General features: G+C 53.4%; 7 protein-coding genes across 7 annotated transcripts; 3 read left to right on the forward strand and 4 right to left on the reverse strand.

Moving 5' to 3' along the window:
* Nucleotides 1–734: 734 nt before the first annotated feature.
* Nucleotides 735–2,907, reverse strand: GNI_140030 (hypothetical protein; the record flags this gene model as incomplete). The annotated part of the gene is made up of 2 exons (XM_011134234.1): nucleotides 735–2,835; nucleotides 2,880–2,907. Coding segments are annotated over 2 exons (2,129 nt in total), but the record flags the coding sequence as incomplete, so codon positions are not given.
* Nucleotides 2,908–3,124: 217 nt separating this feature from the next.
* Nucleotides 3,125–4,536, reverse strand: GNI_140040 (hypothetical protein; the record flags this gene model as incomplete). Its single annotated transcript, XM_011134235.1, has 2 exons — nucleotides 3,125–4,240; nucleotides 4,309–4,536. 2 exons carry the CDS (start codon nucleotides 4,534–4,536, stop codon nucleotides 3,125–3,127), a joined length of 1,344 nt encoding a protein of 447 aa, XP_011132537.1.
* Nucleotides 4,537–4,941: 405 nt separating this feature from the next.
* Nucleotides 4,942–5,601, reverse strand: GNI_140050 (hypothetical protein; the record flags this gene model as incomplete). The annotated part of the gene is made up of 1 exon (XM_011134236.1): nucleotides 4,942–5,601. One exon carries the CDS (start codon nucleotides 5,599–5,601, stop codon nucleotides 4,942–4,944), a length of 660 nt encoding a protein of 219 aa, XP_011132538.1.
* Nucleotides 5,602–5,758: 157 nt separating this feature from the next.
* On the reverse strand, nucleotides 5,759–7,988 carry GNI_140060 (hypothetical protein; the record flags this gene model as incomplete). The annotated part of the gene is made up of 3 exons (XM_011134237.1): nucleotides 5,759–6,315; nucleotides 6,492–7,110; nucleotides 7,344–7,988. The coding sequence occupies 3 exons, from the start codon at nucleotides 7,986–7,988 to the stop codon at nucleotides 5,759–5,761; spliced, it is 1,821 nt and encodes a 606-aa protein (XP_011132539.1).
* A 676-nt stretch (nucleotides 7,989–8,664) lies between these two features.
* On the forward strand, nucleotides 8,665–10,060 carry GNI_140070 (IMP-specific 5'-nucleotidase; the record flags this gene model as incomplete). Its single annotated transcript, XM_011134238.1, has 2 exons — nucleotides 8,665–9,161; nucleotides 9,373–10,060. The coding sequence occupies 2 exons, from the start codon at nucleotides 8,665–8,667 to the stop codon at nucleotides 10,058–10,060; spliced, it is 1,185 nt and encodes a 394-aa protein (XP_011132540.1).
* A 1,164-nt stretch (nucleotides 10,061–11,224) lies between these two features.
* On the forward strand, nucleotides 11,225–12,169 carry GNI_140080 (hypothetical protein; the record flags this gene model as incomplete). The annotated part of the gene is made up of 1 exon (XM_011134239.1): nucleotides 11,225–12,169. One exon carries the CDS (start codon nucleotides 11,225–11,227, stop codon nucleotides 12,167–12,169), a length of 945 nt encoding a protein of 314 aa, XP_011132541.1.
* Nucleotides 12,170–13,915: 1,746 nt separating this feature from the next.
* On the forward strand, nucleotides 13,916–14,341 carry GNI_140090 (putative transmembrane protein; the record flags this gene model as incomplete). Its single annotated transcript, XM_011134240.1, has 1 exon — nucleotides 13,916–14,341. One exon carries the CDS (start codon nucleotides 13,916–13,918, stop codon nucleotides 14,339–14,341), a length of 426 nt encoding a protein of 141 aa, XP_011132542.1.
* Between the last annotated feature and the right edge of the window lie 1,296 nt (nucleotides 14,342–15,637).

The following is a 15,637-nucleotide window of genomic DNA, read 5'->3' on the forward strand; positions in this document are numbered from 1 at the left end:
GGGGGACCACGGAGGGGGGGGGGAATTACATCTTTATAGTGACATATTAGATTCTGAAGATGTACTAGCGGTTGTCCAAAGTAGGTGTAAGTGGATTGTATGATGTCTTGATTATCATAGCAGAAGAAGTGGATTAGCTGAGCCTCAAGTTTCTTCTTTGTGAACTCGTTCAATACAAGATGACTCATCAGTATCTCAACCATCAATTTCCATCGCTGTGGATCCGCCACACCACGAACATTATCGAACCATTCCTTAACCGGCTCCAGGTCCCCGCGGTCTGCTATAGTGCATGTGGCATTCACCTGGGATGCTTTTAAGAGAAGGGGGGGGGGGGGGGAGGGGGGAGGGGGGGGGAGGGGATAGGATAGGATAGGATAGGGTGCTAGATGAGGGGGGGGTGGGTGGTGACTGTTTGCTGAACGTGTTGTTACCGTAATCATCGATGGCTAGCTTGTTGATGTCATCAGGTAGTGCGCTAAACCGTTGAACGAGCTGAATCAGAACTGTATTATTTCCGTGAAATATTGGACATAATGTTGTTAGATATTCTAGCAATATCCTACAATTGTCCTTGGCAGTGTACAAAACATTCACACGGTCGCAAACATTATTTGGTATCAATGGCAGATTCAGTTTTCTACAACAGTCGAGTAAGTGTGTGCCTGTAGAATAATGGAATACAGTGTGTGTGTGGAATACTGTTTGTTGAGGTGTGGAGCATGTGTAATTACTTGTAGGCGTTGAACAGCTGGACGATTCGTTGGATGGTTGTCTCCATTCTCTTATATTGTATGGTGGCGTCCAATCCTTTGGTAGAAGTGGGGTTAAGAATGGTATTAAGCATTGGGTTGGAGAGATAGCCTCTGACGGTCATGGCTAGAAGGAGTACAGTGATTTGCAGTGCGAGTCTGTTAACGACAGCCTCACACTGGGGTAGCCAGACTAACACGTTGGAGAGGCGGATTAGTTCTTGAATGCAGTAAGATTGATAATTGAAGATGGTGCCGCATTTTCGTAATTGGTCACCCAACAGGCCTGAGTAACGCGATGGTGAATACAATCGATTTATATCCAAAACCGGCTTACATCGAACGTGCCAGTTCCTCTTGAAGGGTGACTGGTAATCTGTTGGCAGCAGTTTGCTAAATCCCGACACGGTCGCAGGCATCTCATCCAATACATAAGCTACATAGTTGCACGCTCGCCGCTCGGACGTTTGTCTTCGCGCAGGACATAAGGAGTCTAGCCAATCATTGAAACGAGGCACGACCCACGGTTCTTCTCGAAACAGACTCGTGCAACTAGGCAACACGTGCTCACGCACACACCACTGAAGCAATCTACAACTGTGCGCCTCGACGATGCCCAACAACTCCTTCAACCCGGACTCCAAGAACCCGTACTCATTTGGGCACGTATCACTAAGCAAACCTTCCCGCTGGCTTTCAAACTCACCGCCTCGTTGACAGCCTAATTGGTCTTCAGTCTCATTTTCACTTCCGGCCTCCATCCCGGGACCTATTGCTTGCGTGCCAGTCTCCTCTGGAGGGTCAGTTTCCTCTGGAGGGTCAGTTTCCTCTGGAGGGTGCGTGACAATGGGGTCAGTTTCCTCTGGAAGTTTATCTGATATATTCTTCTCTGTGGCAGTCAGCTCGAGTTCCAATTTTTTACATTGCTTGTATAGCGTCCAAATGCCCGTGGCGGTGATGATCATGATTTCTTCGACTGATTTTTTGATCGTGGTGGCGGCGTCGGATGGTATCTTGGGGGGTGGTGGGCCAAATACATCTTTGGCAACCTCCGTCAGACGTTCCAGACATGCGTTGGCGAGATCACGTTTCCGTCGGTCAAGTGCTGCCGCCAGTTGTTTGAAGTGCGGATCCCGCACATCTTTCAAACAAGACCGGACATGGCAAATAACAGCCAGCCACGTCACCGCTTGATCCCACAATCGCATGTACTCGTCACTCAGGCTGCTGGTCTCCCCATCCGGCAAGGGCCCTTGCGGTGTTTGAACGGAACCGAGCTGACTCCCCGCCCCCACTGACGAGTATGTACCCAAAGAATCCTCACCGTCCGCTGAGGTCGAGTCCACACTCCGTCCACTTGTAAGGCCCACACACGTGGCACACGTGTTTATTAGTATCTCTATTGGGTCCCCCACATACGCTAATGACACTACCAATTCAATCGCCATTCGATTCCTGGCTTCCACCCTCTTCCGGTAATCCATGTTAATAAACTCATTCAACACAACTGCCGGCACAGACGTCAATCCCCTCTGGCTAGTGTCATTGATAATTGTACATATCCGAGGAATACGAGGTGTGTTCGATATATTGCACACGTTCGATATATTGCACACGTTCGATATATTGCACACGTTCGATATATTAAACGTCTTGAACACAGTTTCATCATTGTGGCTTAATCTATGGCCTAACCGTGGCTCTAATTCCTCGGCTCCTTCCTGATATAATTTGTTCATACGATGAATGGTCAGGGCATACTTCTCATACATCCGTCGTTTATAATACTCATCTGCCTTCAGTCGCAGAAACTTCATTTCCGAACAACTTTTCAACATACGCTTAACCTCCTGCATTCGACTTAATTCCTCATGCCTCAGAATTATACTTCGAGCCACACGAAAACTACTTATCCACGATTGGTCCTTGACCAAACCTTCATACTCAATCTTCGTCCTCCTTAAACCTTCAAGCCGTCTACAACACGTCATAAACATGCGACGCACAACCTCCTCATTACCAGCCAGCAACACTCTTATAGAATACGTCACCTGCTGCAACTCCTCTCTCAGCGCCGCCAAGTCTAAAACAAACCACTCTATTCAAACCCACACTCCACTAGCTTACTGGCCCCCGTGTTGTCACTGTCATTCATGAAAAAAGGCCTGTTCTCTCTGATATTCCGCCGAAACCCGCCCCGCGGCTAAGGCCCACGCCAACCCGTGTGGGGGCAAGACCCCGGGTCAAGGCCCAAGACTCTCACCCCCCCACAAGGTCTAGGCTCTCACCCAGGACGCTCGTCCCGGCTCTGGAACCAGGACTCACTCCCAGGACTCACTCCCAGGACTCACTCCCGAGTCTCACTCCCAGGCCTATTCACAGATGTACTCGACTAGACAGAGGGCGGTGCTGTGGTCTTCACCGTCGAAAGCGGTGACAAGGTACTGTTCTCTGCGGAGGTCAGGGACCGCGGGGTCTTGGCAGTTGTGTGTGAGCGAGAACTTCACTTTGGCGGTGCGTGTGTCCTGCACCGCTACTGTGACTGGGTCGCCATCGAGGTCAAACAGACGATACAACGGGTTCTGATGACTGGTGATGTCCACACTGACTGTCTTGGAACCCGCACCACCTGCCCGCTTTGCCCGCAACTGCAACACCTCGTCGCGGCACTCAAGGCTCGGCGAATTGTTAGGCAAACAGTTTATGTTAAACGGACAACTCTTCAGTGCATGGTGTCGCTTGTCCGTACTCTGGGCAAACACCACCGCGTGCTTCGTCTCCGTACCCGGCAACTCACAATTCACCGTCATTGAATGAGTATTCTCTTCATAACCCGGCAATAACACCACGGCACTCCCCTCACCCGTCAGCCGGTACAATGTCCCGCCCAACGCTATACTCAATGGCCGGTTCACTTTCGCGTCAATCGACATGTTCGAACACTCAACCGCAATCGGCTCCGACCTCGTCGTGGTGGTGGTGGTGGTCGTCGTCGTCGTCGTGGTGCTCCCCGGCGCTGGCGTCGACTCCATCCGCTGTCGCAAAAAGTCCGCTATTAATAACTGCTTCACCTCCTCCGGAATGTCGCTGATCGAACTAATGCCAGACCCCACTCCGACTCCCGACATGGACCCCGCTTCCAAGCCCGGCTCGCCCGCCATGCTTTCCTTCGCCTGCTGGTTCGCCGTCAACAAGTCCTGCTGGAACTGGCGCGTCGCCACCACCGACCGCGGCCCCGGCACCTCCTCCGGCTCCTCCAGCGCCTGCAGCTTGAACGCCGGCGGCACAATCGTCTTGCGTCCCGCCGCCGTCACCGGCGCCGCCGCTGGCGCCGCCACCGCCGGCATCGCCGGCAAACAGTGGATTTCGGCTGAACAAATCTGCTGCCCATCACGCAACAGCCCGCCACTCAAGTTCGTTAAGTACACCTTGAAACGTAACTTGAACGTCCCCACCGCATCACAGTTGAACAAAAATTGGTTCGGCACCTGAAACGACGTCATCACTCCACCCCACCGGCCCACCGGAACCTGACCAACCACGCCCACCCGCTCACTTTGATCATGGTTTGCGTCTCTTTTATATTGATGAGCACGTTGTCGTCGTCGTAGCCGGGCGGAAGCGTGATGTTGAACAGGTCGTTACCGAAGCCGCCGGTATAGAGACGCACCACTTCGCCCAGGTGCGTCTCCTTTTGCACTGCCCGACAGCGAATCCGCGGCGCCGGCGGCCGCTCCAGTTCGACGCTCGTCCCGACCAGTTCGTCGCTCATTTCCAGAGCCATACTCAACGCCTCATCCGCGTGCACCACGTGCTCCCGCAACTCGCTCGCCAACGGGTTGTAACCCGGTGGCAGTGCCCGCGGTTGACACGTCTTCGGTGCCAATAGCCCAAACAATCCCGGTGGCTTCGCCAACCCACTCAGCGAAGGCACGCAGTGCTCGCTCAACGAACACTCCGAGTCACTGAAGCACACGCGCTCAAAAAAGCTCACCAGCGGGCCAGACCCGCTCTGCGCCGCGGCCGCCAACCACAGCGACAGCCACGATAATTTCCAGGTCATGCAAACCGAACCTCTGTTGAAGCACACACGTTCGCAAACCAAAAATCGGCCAGCATTCAGACACCTGCGGACTCCGGCCGCCCCACACCCACCAGCTACGGAACAATGAAGCGTCTGCGACGTAGTCTACGGCATCCACAGCATGCCGCGCGCGCGAATCATGCTCTGCTTGTCGCTCTCCTCCTCCACCTCCTCCGTGTAGGCCGGAAGTGACTTGATGATGTCTGCGCTGATCGGCGAAGACTCCAGGTACACGTTAATCACGCCCGGCGGCGCCCGCACGGACCGAGTGAATAGCGCCAACGGCTCCTCCTCTGCGTCGTCCTCCCACCAGTCCTCGTCGTCCTCTGTGCCATGCCGTCGCGAGCCGCGCAGGCGCTTCACCATCGAGCTAAGCCGTGAATTCTGGTCCCAGGAAAGCTTCGCGTCTTTGCCCACGCCGGTGACTGGCTTCCGCACACCCGTGCTCGTGCTTGCGTGTCCGGTCTGGTCGTGCAAGTGCAGGTCGTGCAAGCGGTGCTCATGTCCGGACCGGGGCTGCCCCTGATCGGGCAGCCAGTATCGATCGCGGCCTACCTCACGGCCTGCTGGCGGACGCGACACTACCGGCGGCAGTCCTGAGGGCGGCAGTCTTGACGGCGGTAGTCCGGAGGGGGGCAGGCCGGACGGCGGCATGCCGGATGGTGGCAGCCCTGACGACGGAAGCCCAGACTCCGAGGGCCAGGTTACCGGAGCAGTAGGCGGTTGTCGGTCAGTGGCGGCTGCGGGGCACACGGTGGGGCTCATAGCAAAGCTTGCAGACGCAGGAGGTGACACTGACGGAGGAGTCATTGCGGCAGCCGGCACGGTCGGAGGGACCACCACCACCGGCAGCGTAGTCGGCGACGCTGGAGAAGGCGGTGTAGTCACGACCGAGGGCTCCTGAAGAATCTGAATAAAGGTATTATGCCGGGACGCTCGATAGGCGCGCGAAGCTAAGAACCAATTCCATGCCTCCTCGGGCACACCTGGCGGCTTCTGCAAACCTGGAGGATTTTGTGATCCTGCAGGGTTCTGCGAGCCTGAAGCATTCTGCGAGCCCGATGGATTCTGCGAGCCTGATGGATTCTGCGAGCCTGAAGGATTCTGCGAGCCTGAAGGATTTTGCGAGCCTGAAGAGTTCTCTGAGTCCGACGACCCGCCGGGGCAAGAGGTTGGTGCTGGTCTGGGGGGCACTGCGGTGGCCGTCGGGTATGTGGGGACAGTGGACAGCCCGGGTAACTGTGCTGGAGCTCTTGTCGGCGTGGTCTGCGCTTGTCCGGGTAAGTATATGGGCGATCTTGTTGGAGATAATTGCGGCCCAGTAATCGGCGACGGGGCAGCGGGAACCGTAACCACAGGCGAGGCTGTTACCATTGCGGGGACCGTAACTGCTGATGGAGCCGTAGCCCCTGATGGGGCTGTAACCACTGACGGGACTGTAGCCGCTGGTGACTGAGAAAACCCGGTCACTCGTACGGGCTGAGAAACCTCTAGTTGCGTGGGAGGCACCGTCGGTCTAAATGACGCGGTGTACAGGTCTGTTGCAATTGAAGGCCACTGCGGCGTTGCCGGAATTGTGGAGAACAAAGACGTCATTATGCTTGGCGTCGATGCCGAGCCAGAGAGTGCGGGCGACAGTGCGAAAGCAGTCGTACCTTGCATCGGTCCACCGCCTGCCGTTGACATAAGTTCACCGACTGCCGTTGACACGGGTCCATCGACTGTCGTTGGCATATCGACTGTCGTTGGTATGGGTCCACCGACTCCCGTTGGCATGGGCCCACCGACTCCCGTTGGCATGGGTCCGCCGACTGCCGTTGGAAGCGTGGTCTGGTCCCAATTGAAACCACTGGTAGAAGGTGCCATCAATGACAACGAAGCCGCGTAATCAGGAACGGTATTGGAAGGGACGGGGCCTGGTGATGCCGGTGCTCCAACTCCTTGCAAGCAGCCTATGCTGGCTCTGCATAGATTGAAGGATAATCCCCAAAGCTTCTTTGTAGCGTCATTGGTAACTATTCCAAAATACATATCAAACATTCCAGGCTTGTCACAAGTGAATTGCAAGTGTCCAGGCACTTTAGTGAGGGTCTTTAATTCATAGATATTAATTTGCATGGAATCCGGATTCATCCAGACCGGTGCAGTGATATTGAACAAATCATTCTGCGTCCCAGATAAATTCAGCGTTATTGTTTCTCCGACAAATCCTTCTCTTGAGAGAGCGCGACATGTAGTCGATGGCTTAACAAATGTCTGCATCCAATGCTCCGGCTGTCGATCGATAGTGAGTGAGACATCTGCCGGCAAAGCGGGTACCACAAAATCCTGGGCAAAGCCCTCCTGTAATCGCGATGTTGCGGTGAGGAAAGGGGCGAAGAATCCTCCGAACGGGCCCATGGTCTCCTTTAAATAGCGTTGCACACACGTGTGCTCAGCGATGCGCGCTCGATAAATCGGAGAGGTGGACCTGAGAAAGGAAGATGGTATGTCCTGGTGCTGCTTACGAATGCCTTGGAACCCATATTTAGCATTTTGAGTTCTCTGTTAACGAATGCGGGAGATCCCAGGGTAAAATCAGTGGCTCTTGGGTCCAGGACGAGGCTTTTGAACTGGCAATGGGATCCCACTAGCTGCGTCATCGGGATGTCGAGAGTGCGCATGTCTTCCAGGACATAGGTGAGTTGTGAGTTGGAGAGATTATGGCAATTCTCGTACACAATTTCTTGTAGTACAGCATTAACCTTGGAGGGAAATGTATGTACCGTGCTTCCGGTGTCGAAGAGCAAGAGATGATCACTGTGGTCGTCCGGTTGCCATATTACTTTCGATCCCCAGATAATTTTCGAGAGTCCTACGGCCCACTTATTTGTTGACTTGACAGGAGTCCATTCCGATAGGTCAATGTGGGGCTCGCTGGCCACAGTCAAGTGGCCTTCATCATGTACCGTTTCCGGGAGCGCGATGGATATTTCATAATTTGGTCCGTTGTCTTTGAAGATGCAGTCCATGCCAGGGTCGGTGCCCGAGCATGGTCCGAGCCCCAATATGCCTTGGAAGTTGAGCAGGTCGAACACATCCCCTTCCGCTATTATTGCCATGCCGATATTTGCTCGTGTGTTGAGAGGCTGGGGGCCTTGGATGGTGACCATTTCCTGACCGATAATGCCAGAGAGAACACCCGTGCCGAATTGGACGGCAATAGCGCTAGTTCCCTTTTTAAACGTTGGGCTCTTGTCATAATTGAAGGATATCCCGAATGGATTGCAGTTATGGCACTTATGACTTACCACCCACGTGTTTCTATAATGCAGCAATCCCTGCAGTTATTTCCGCACTTACGATGAACCAGTATCAACGAGCAAGTGAAGTGGTGGAGACCCTTGGCCCACTTGGGCACTGACTGAATACTTGGGAATTTGGTCTTTAACAATTAGTGCATGCCAGACCAGTGGTGTTTTCATATGAGTGTTTTGTATGCACCACTTTAAAATTAATTATGATTGAGACTAGTTATGAATCGTTGAAGAGGCACCCAAGTCAAGGTACTTTGCGGCCGAGCCGAAACTTGGACCCGACGTCGAGCATGAATCCTGCAACATACCAGGTCACATACAGGACTTCAGTTGCCCATGGCGGGGATATTCATGACCCGTGAGCTCTCTCATTTCCCATTCCCATTTCCCATTCCCATTTCCCATTCCCATTTCCCATTTCCCATTCCCGTCGTCTCCGAGCTAGAATGAGTTTAGAGTATTGGATTGGATGCATTCTGCATTGTTAGGGTGTCATTCCATTAATGCACCTACGGAGGATTTTTATCGGATAATGGAGATAATGGAGAAGGCATTGCTAGACCATTTTAAGAACCCAAAGCTGAGTCCTTTAAACCGCCGTTTGGGTCCTATTCGGCTCTTTACGCATTTGCCAGTGCATGAGGCCTTTAAGAAATACGACCAAAAATATCGTATCACAAAACGGCGACATATTCCGCCAAGTATTCACGAATGTCGACAGACCTTCAACCTGGCACAAGTCCTGGTGAGTGCACCCGGTCTCAAGTTGGTGACCTTTGATGGTGATGAGACGTTGTACCCTGATGGACACAACTTCGAGGATGGTGAATTATCTAATCTGATAATTCACATTCTCAAAACCGATTGCCATGTGGCACTGGTGACTGCAGCCGGGTATGGACAGGACCCCAGCCCGTATCTGAACAGGCTGGGTCGCTTGATCCCGGATATTGTTTTTGCCACGAGCAGAGACACAAAAATGCGAACCCGGTTCTGGGTGTTCGGTGGCGAGAGCAACTATTTGTTCAAGTAAGCGAACATGACACCATACCACACACACCATACCACAGACACCATACCACACACACCATACCACAGACACCATACCACAGACACCATACCACACACACCATACCACACACACCATACCACAGACACCATACCACACACACCATACCACACACACCATACCATACATACCAGATGGGTAATGCACGTTCTAGAATGGGTTTGTTTTTAGTCTGTCTGAGGACGGTCAATTACGTGTTGTGGCGTATCATCAGTGGGAGTCATTTTCGCCAATTGGGTTTACGGAATCTCGGAATCTTCACGAGTGTTCTCGATTGTTAGACGTAGCGGAAGTAGCATTGAGAGCGGGTGTGAAGGACTTGGGTTTACGTGCGCGAGTGATTAGGAAAGAGCGTGCGGCGGGAGTGATACCGGGTGGGTCTACAGCGTATATGCCGGTGGGTAGTGGGGCACGAAAGATCAAGCAGGAGATTCTGGAGGAGTTAGTATGTCGAGTGCGAGACGCAGTGACGGCGGCTGATTGTACGGGGATACCTTATTGCGCGTTTAATGGTGGTCGTGATGTTTGGGTTGATGTGGGTAATAAGGCCATAGCATTGAGAGTATTAAAGAGTATGCTTGCGCTAGATTCTACTGAATGTCTCCATATAGGAGATCAGTTCACTGAAAGTGGAAATGATACTAGCGTACGTAACGAAAGTCCTTGCATCTGGGTCATCAATCCCGACGAAACCAAAGCTATTTTACGCCGAATCTGTCGAGGACGAGGCATCAAAGACTACGAACAAAAAATCGTCCTATCAGATAATGAAGCACAAGTACAGACACCACTCCTCATCGCTGACCTGCTCGCCGACGAAGCCTCCAATGATGACGGCGGACAGACCGACGACTGGTAGCTAGCCACTAGTAACCAGCTAACGATGATAAGGCTGACCACGACTAAGCCGACGACGATAAGGCTGACCACGACTAAGCCGAACATTTTTAACTGGCTAATGCAAAGAACTTGGCACTGAATGCAGCACTCGCGGGGCGCACGGCACGGGTCTTAACGCGGGCTGGGTATGGCCCTGGGCTATGGTCGATGGGATATGGTCGATGGGATATGGCTCTGGGTAGGGACGCACACACGCCGTCGACAGAACGACCCAAACGAAAGCTGATGGGGGCAGGTGAGATTTCCTATTTAAAATTCACCGCGGCTGTCAAGGCCGCGCAACACCGTAAGTTACTGGCGCCTGAACAGATTGCTTGGGTCCACAGACGTTGAGTTGGGTCTACATAGTTTGGGTCGATTCCGACCTTGTGTGTTTTGTAGAGTGGTTTTCTCAGATCGATCCAAATCGTGTCTGTTCGATTTCGATCGCGGTTCACCATATGCCGGAGGATTACACCTTGCTGCTTGAAACCATCCACCGTAAATATGCGGAATTGGAGGCCTTGACGTGCAGAATGGATCCGTTGAGCGATCCGAGCGGAATAACATGCCAGAATATCAATTCCAAAAGAGCAGAAATCAGCAGACTCAAAGAACAACTGCGAAAGGTAATGACCAATGAAGACGACAGCAGCAGCGCTGATCCTCTACCAGCTGTGGTGACCCAACGAGCATGCAGTAATTAACGTTCCATTTTTTACAATTCAAAACAATATCGATCGACCAAACAATGAATTAATGAATGAGTTAATTAATTAATTAATTAATGCGCACACGCGTGCGCGAAGGTTCCGCTGCCGCCTAAATCGCGGAAATGGATCCGCTAGACTTTAAGGCTCACAAGTTCTTGGGTTATTTTAGTCTCAGAACGGTAACAAAGCCCATACACGCCGGTAATGGTTAAATTATTATTTAGGGCACATGGTTGGCCGGTTTTGTTGAGATCTTGGTTGGTTTGACAATTTGGTTGATGCTAAGTCAGATACGTCCGCAGCTGAGGCTGATCGGCAACATGTATATGCTTGTATATTTTATCGTGGGCTGCACCGGGATTGTCGCGGGTGTCCGACGGTCGCCACGGTGCACTTGGGCGTTCTTTGGATTGCTGATCTGTAGCACACTCATGTCTGGATTGCTGGGCTGTGAATTCTTGGACGTTTTCCACTTCCTCCCTCAGCCACCTAAGCACCCAACCACCGACAAGGACACTGTACCTTTATCGGCCGCCGCCAGTGTCACCCCGTTGAATGCAGTGATCAAAACGGACCCCAAGGTTCTGGAGGAGAAACAACAAGCCCGGGCTGAGACCGTGCAGAAACAAAAAGCAAAACAGGCGACTAAGGAAGCAGAGAAACTCCAAAAAAAGGCAGCAAAACTCGAACAGAAATATGTGGAAACAAAAGAGAAAGAAAAAGAGACCCAGCAGGATGACGAGACCTCCTTTTTGATGATGAAGCCGTCATCCCTGGCAACATCCTTCATCAACACACTCAATGACCACAATGTTGACCCCAGTGATCAGGATGAGGCACACCGCAGTGAGGGAAGCTGGCGGGAACATGACCGCAAGACGAGGAAGAAAAGTGCGACTAGTCGCGGACAGGATGGTTGGCCTTGGGGAAATGGGTCCGGAATCTTGGAAGGCGGTTGGGTGAACTGGATCGAGGATGATGATGAGACCGAGGCTTTGTCCAAGAAGTCGGCAGCTGGGTCTCCGGCCAAGGGCGTGTCTGAAGAGGAAATAAGTGTTGATGAGCTTCCAGGAGTATATTCCGAGTTGTCGGATGAGGGTCAGAAACTGGTTCAGGCGCAGATGAAGAATATGAAACACGTTGCCAAGATTTGCTGTGGAGCTACCCTCATGGTACTCACCGGCATTCGGCTTTACTTCTTATGGACCACACTCTCCTGGGCCCTGAACAAGTGCATCTCCTTCGACGTCCTCGAGGACGCACCAGACCAGTTCGACGCCCTCATGGACGCAGCAGACAACGGCAACATCGGCGCTGCAGACCTGCAACTAGACATAGAAGATAACACCCCTCTCAATGCCGCCCCATCCCTCTAAACTACCATCTCTCCATTTCACCGCTAGTCTGTGTGCTCGTTCGACCCATGCTCGTTCGGACCGGCCTATGTTCCTTCATTAGGCCCAGGCTCGTTCGTTAGGCCTATGTTCCTTCATTAGGCACAGGCTCGTTCGTTAGGCCCACTACATATTCTAATTTTGTTGGCACCAAAGTTAGCCACAAGAAAAACATTCCTGGCGTAGCTGCATAGAGCACCCAGCGCTAGATCCGTAGGGCAGGGGCGGACAATCTCACTCAATGAATCCATGAGTTTCGCCAGATTTGCAATCTCTCATTCTCAGTAGGTGTGCGTGCACTGAAGCCAGTTGCTGTACTTGCAAAATTTCGGCTCTCGGTAGCACAGCCATGGCAGCTACGCGACCAGGCCGTGATAGTCGCGGCGGGGCCATGGTGGGGGTTCATTGGTGTTGTGGGATGTAATACAATCATACTCTCGTGCCTTAAATATGGTCCCTCGGTTATTGATTGAAATGTAGCTTTAAATAGTAGCAACAGGGTACGGAAGAAGGGTTTCAAACACATGTTGTGCACGTGGCTGTGGTCCTTCACATTGTAGCCTTCACATCTAAACTTGAGCAGCGCAGCCATCGGCGTATTGATGACTGGCCGCTGTGCACACACGTGTGTGCACACACGTGTGTGTCATTACGGCCGCTCTGCCCACGCCCCCGAGTGCGCCTTCACCCCTGGCGCGACTCGGTGAACAGGTGCACTACTCCGCGTATGGCCTAGACGCGACACCCCAGCATCTAGTGAAGCAATTCGAGACACCAGCCAACGTCGAGACGCCAGCCAACGTCGAGACGCCAGCCAACGTCGAGACGCCAACCAACGTCGAGCAACGGGTGTTGTCGACGTCCGTCGTTGCCTCTCTAATAATGCGCATGTGAAGTGCACCATGTTCTGGCGTTGGGCAGTTTGGTGTTGCAGCTTGGCGTTTGGGGACAGTGAGGTGATAGGGGAGCTGGCTGCTGATGTGATCAATTTGGAGGACAAGGCGGCCCATTTGCAGACGCACGAGTTGGAGGCGATGCCTGACTGCAGTTATTTTGCGAACACGGTCGAATCTTGTGACCCCTTTGCGGCTTACGGAACCTGTCGTTGGTGCAAGACCACCAAGTCCATGAGTTTTCAAATTCCGTTTATAGAGAAATCCAGGGTCTCCTTACGGCCTCAGCAGTGCCCTCCCGTAGAGTCAATTGTGGACGCATACCGGGAACAGTTCCAGTGGCATATGTCTCCAACCAAATACCAGAACACACGTGTGTGTGTTATCCTGCCGGTTCACACTAAAGTCCATTCCTATCACGCCTCCCAGAAACTAGGCGCGACCGCCGGGGGAGCCGGCACTTCCGCCGGCAAGGTCGCCACCTCCTCCGCCGTTCTCGCAGACACCAGCATCGTTCCCAAACATGGCACGGAAACCAAAGAAGTCGACCGCAAAGTCTTGTACATCTCCGCCGGCGCCGCAGCAGGCGTCGTCCTCATCGCCTTGGTCATCTGCGTCATTCAAAAATAGGCCAGCAAGCCGTCGAACCGGCCCGGCAAGAAGCGTTCTGCTCCGAAGCGCAGAAACTTCCTCGGTCGAAGTACGCCCCACCGTCGCCGAAACGAAATCCGCTAGGGGGCAATCCACCGCTAGCCGGCAATCCACCGCTAGCCGGCAATCCACCGCTAGCCGGCAATCCACACCCCCCACCCGAGGGACCGTCATGGGCAAACGCATGGGCGTGGGCGAACGCAGCGTCACGGGGAAATGCAGCGTCACGGGAAACTTGGTCGGCTGTCTCTCCGTCCATAGTCTCAGGAGACAGGACTTCGCCAGAGAGTGTCTTCATAACCTCCAGAAGCATCCACCCATCCCCATCGTCACTCTCTTCTTCAGGCCCCTTCAAAGTGGGGCTCTCTCCATCGGGATGTGCTATCCCGGAATTAAAAGAAGTGTCGCGATTGACCAAATTACTCAACGTCTGAGCAGCGTCTATTTCCAACACTTCATGGCCACTGCCACTGTAGTGTGCGTCTTCATCGCAGTCACCGTGCAGGCCATCACCGTATGCGCAGCTCTCGATGCGTCCTGGATCGACGTCGCAAGACTTGTGGAGGTACCAGTCTGTACGGGCTTCAGTCTGTTCCAGCATGGTACCTAGTTGAACTGTCTCGGACACGGCAGTACGTAGAGCCTGTTGTAGTGAGGCTTCTTTTTGCAGTGCTGACGAGAAATTATTTGACGACGTGTCTTGACGGCGATGAACAGGACCTGCGACAAAGCTTGACTGCCGCAGTGCGCTGCCGGACCTTCCTATACCCGTGCACCGTCCGGCCTTGTGGTTGTCAAGTGGCGTATAGGCTAGCTTGCTGACTGGATCATTTACGGCCAGTCGCTGGTTGGATTCGAACCTGTGGTTGGACCCAAAGCGGTTGTTGGATGCGAGCGAATGACTGGAGGCGAATGAGGGCGTGGATGTAGCCACAGAGCCTTTTGCTAGACTGCTGGGGCTGCTAGGGCTTCTCGGACTGCTTGGACAATTAGTGAGCATGCTATGCAAACTGTGGAAAGAAGGAATCGGCTCCAGGGTCCCTGAATTGGTGGAACACGATTCCAGTACCGCCCTGCCCTTCTTGCCTCTTCCGCCCTTAAGACGCTCAAATGCGGGGTCTCTTGGACCGGGAGGCACAATCGGCGTCCCGCACCCCATCGGGCCTCCATGTCCGAAGTGAAGCAGGCTGCCACTCACCGGCCATAGAACGCTAGGGTCCTCCAACTCCGGGGACGGCAACTTCTCTACCTTGTTAGCCCTCGTTAACTTATTGAGGGTTGAATGCAATCTCTTACCGTGTGTGTTGCCACCTTCATTTGGGGTAGCATGTGCGTGACCATCACCTCTGCGGTCACCATCTTGCGTGCCATTCTTAACCAAATTTGCCAGAAAGGGTGCGTCCGGAAACCCAAGCCCGAATCCCATGCCCCCCATCCACCCTCGGGTCTCACCCGAACCGACTTCTCGAAAACCGTTTCGGCTCGAGCCCCGGCGCGAGTGACTCGCGTCTCCAATACAACGCCTCAAGGCTTTATCCGAACCTCCGGCTCCGATGAGGTTCGGGATGACCGGCTCACTTGCCGCTCCGCTGCGGCTGAAGGCTTCCTTCGAACGCACACCATGGCTCGAACGCACGGCTTCGCTCGACGTTTCGTCTCGAATCACACACTCCAACATGCTCTGCCAGGCCTGGCTTTCTTCTGTACACGACAAATCATTGGCATGGTACGCCGAACCCAAGTGGTCTTGCAAACAGCGCCTAAATGCCGCCGGAGTGACCCCCACGGCTTCATCCACATAATCATCTACAGCACCACAAGCTCACCCCGCCGCTCACATCCGGCCTACCACACCCGGTACCCCCCCACCCTACCACACCCCGGTACCCCCCCCCCCTACCACACC

Source organism: Gregarina niphandrodes (assembly GCF_000223845.1).
Source record: "Gregarina niphandrodes unplaced genomic scaffold scaffold00038, whole genome shotgun sequence".
NCBI classification, from domain to species: domain Eukaryota; phylum Apicomplexa; class Conoidasida; order Eugregarinorida; family Gregarinidae; genus Gregarina; species Gregarina niphandrodes.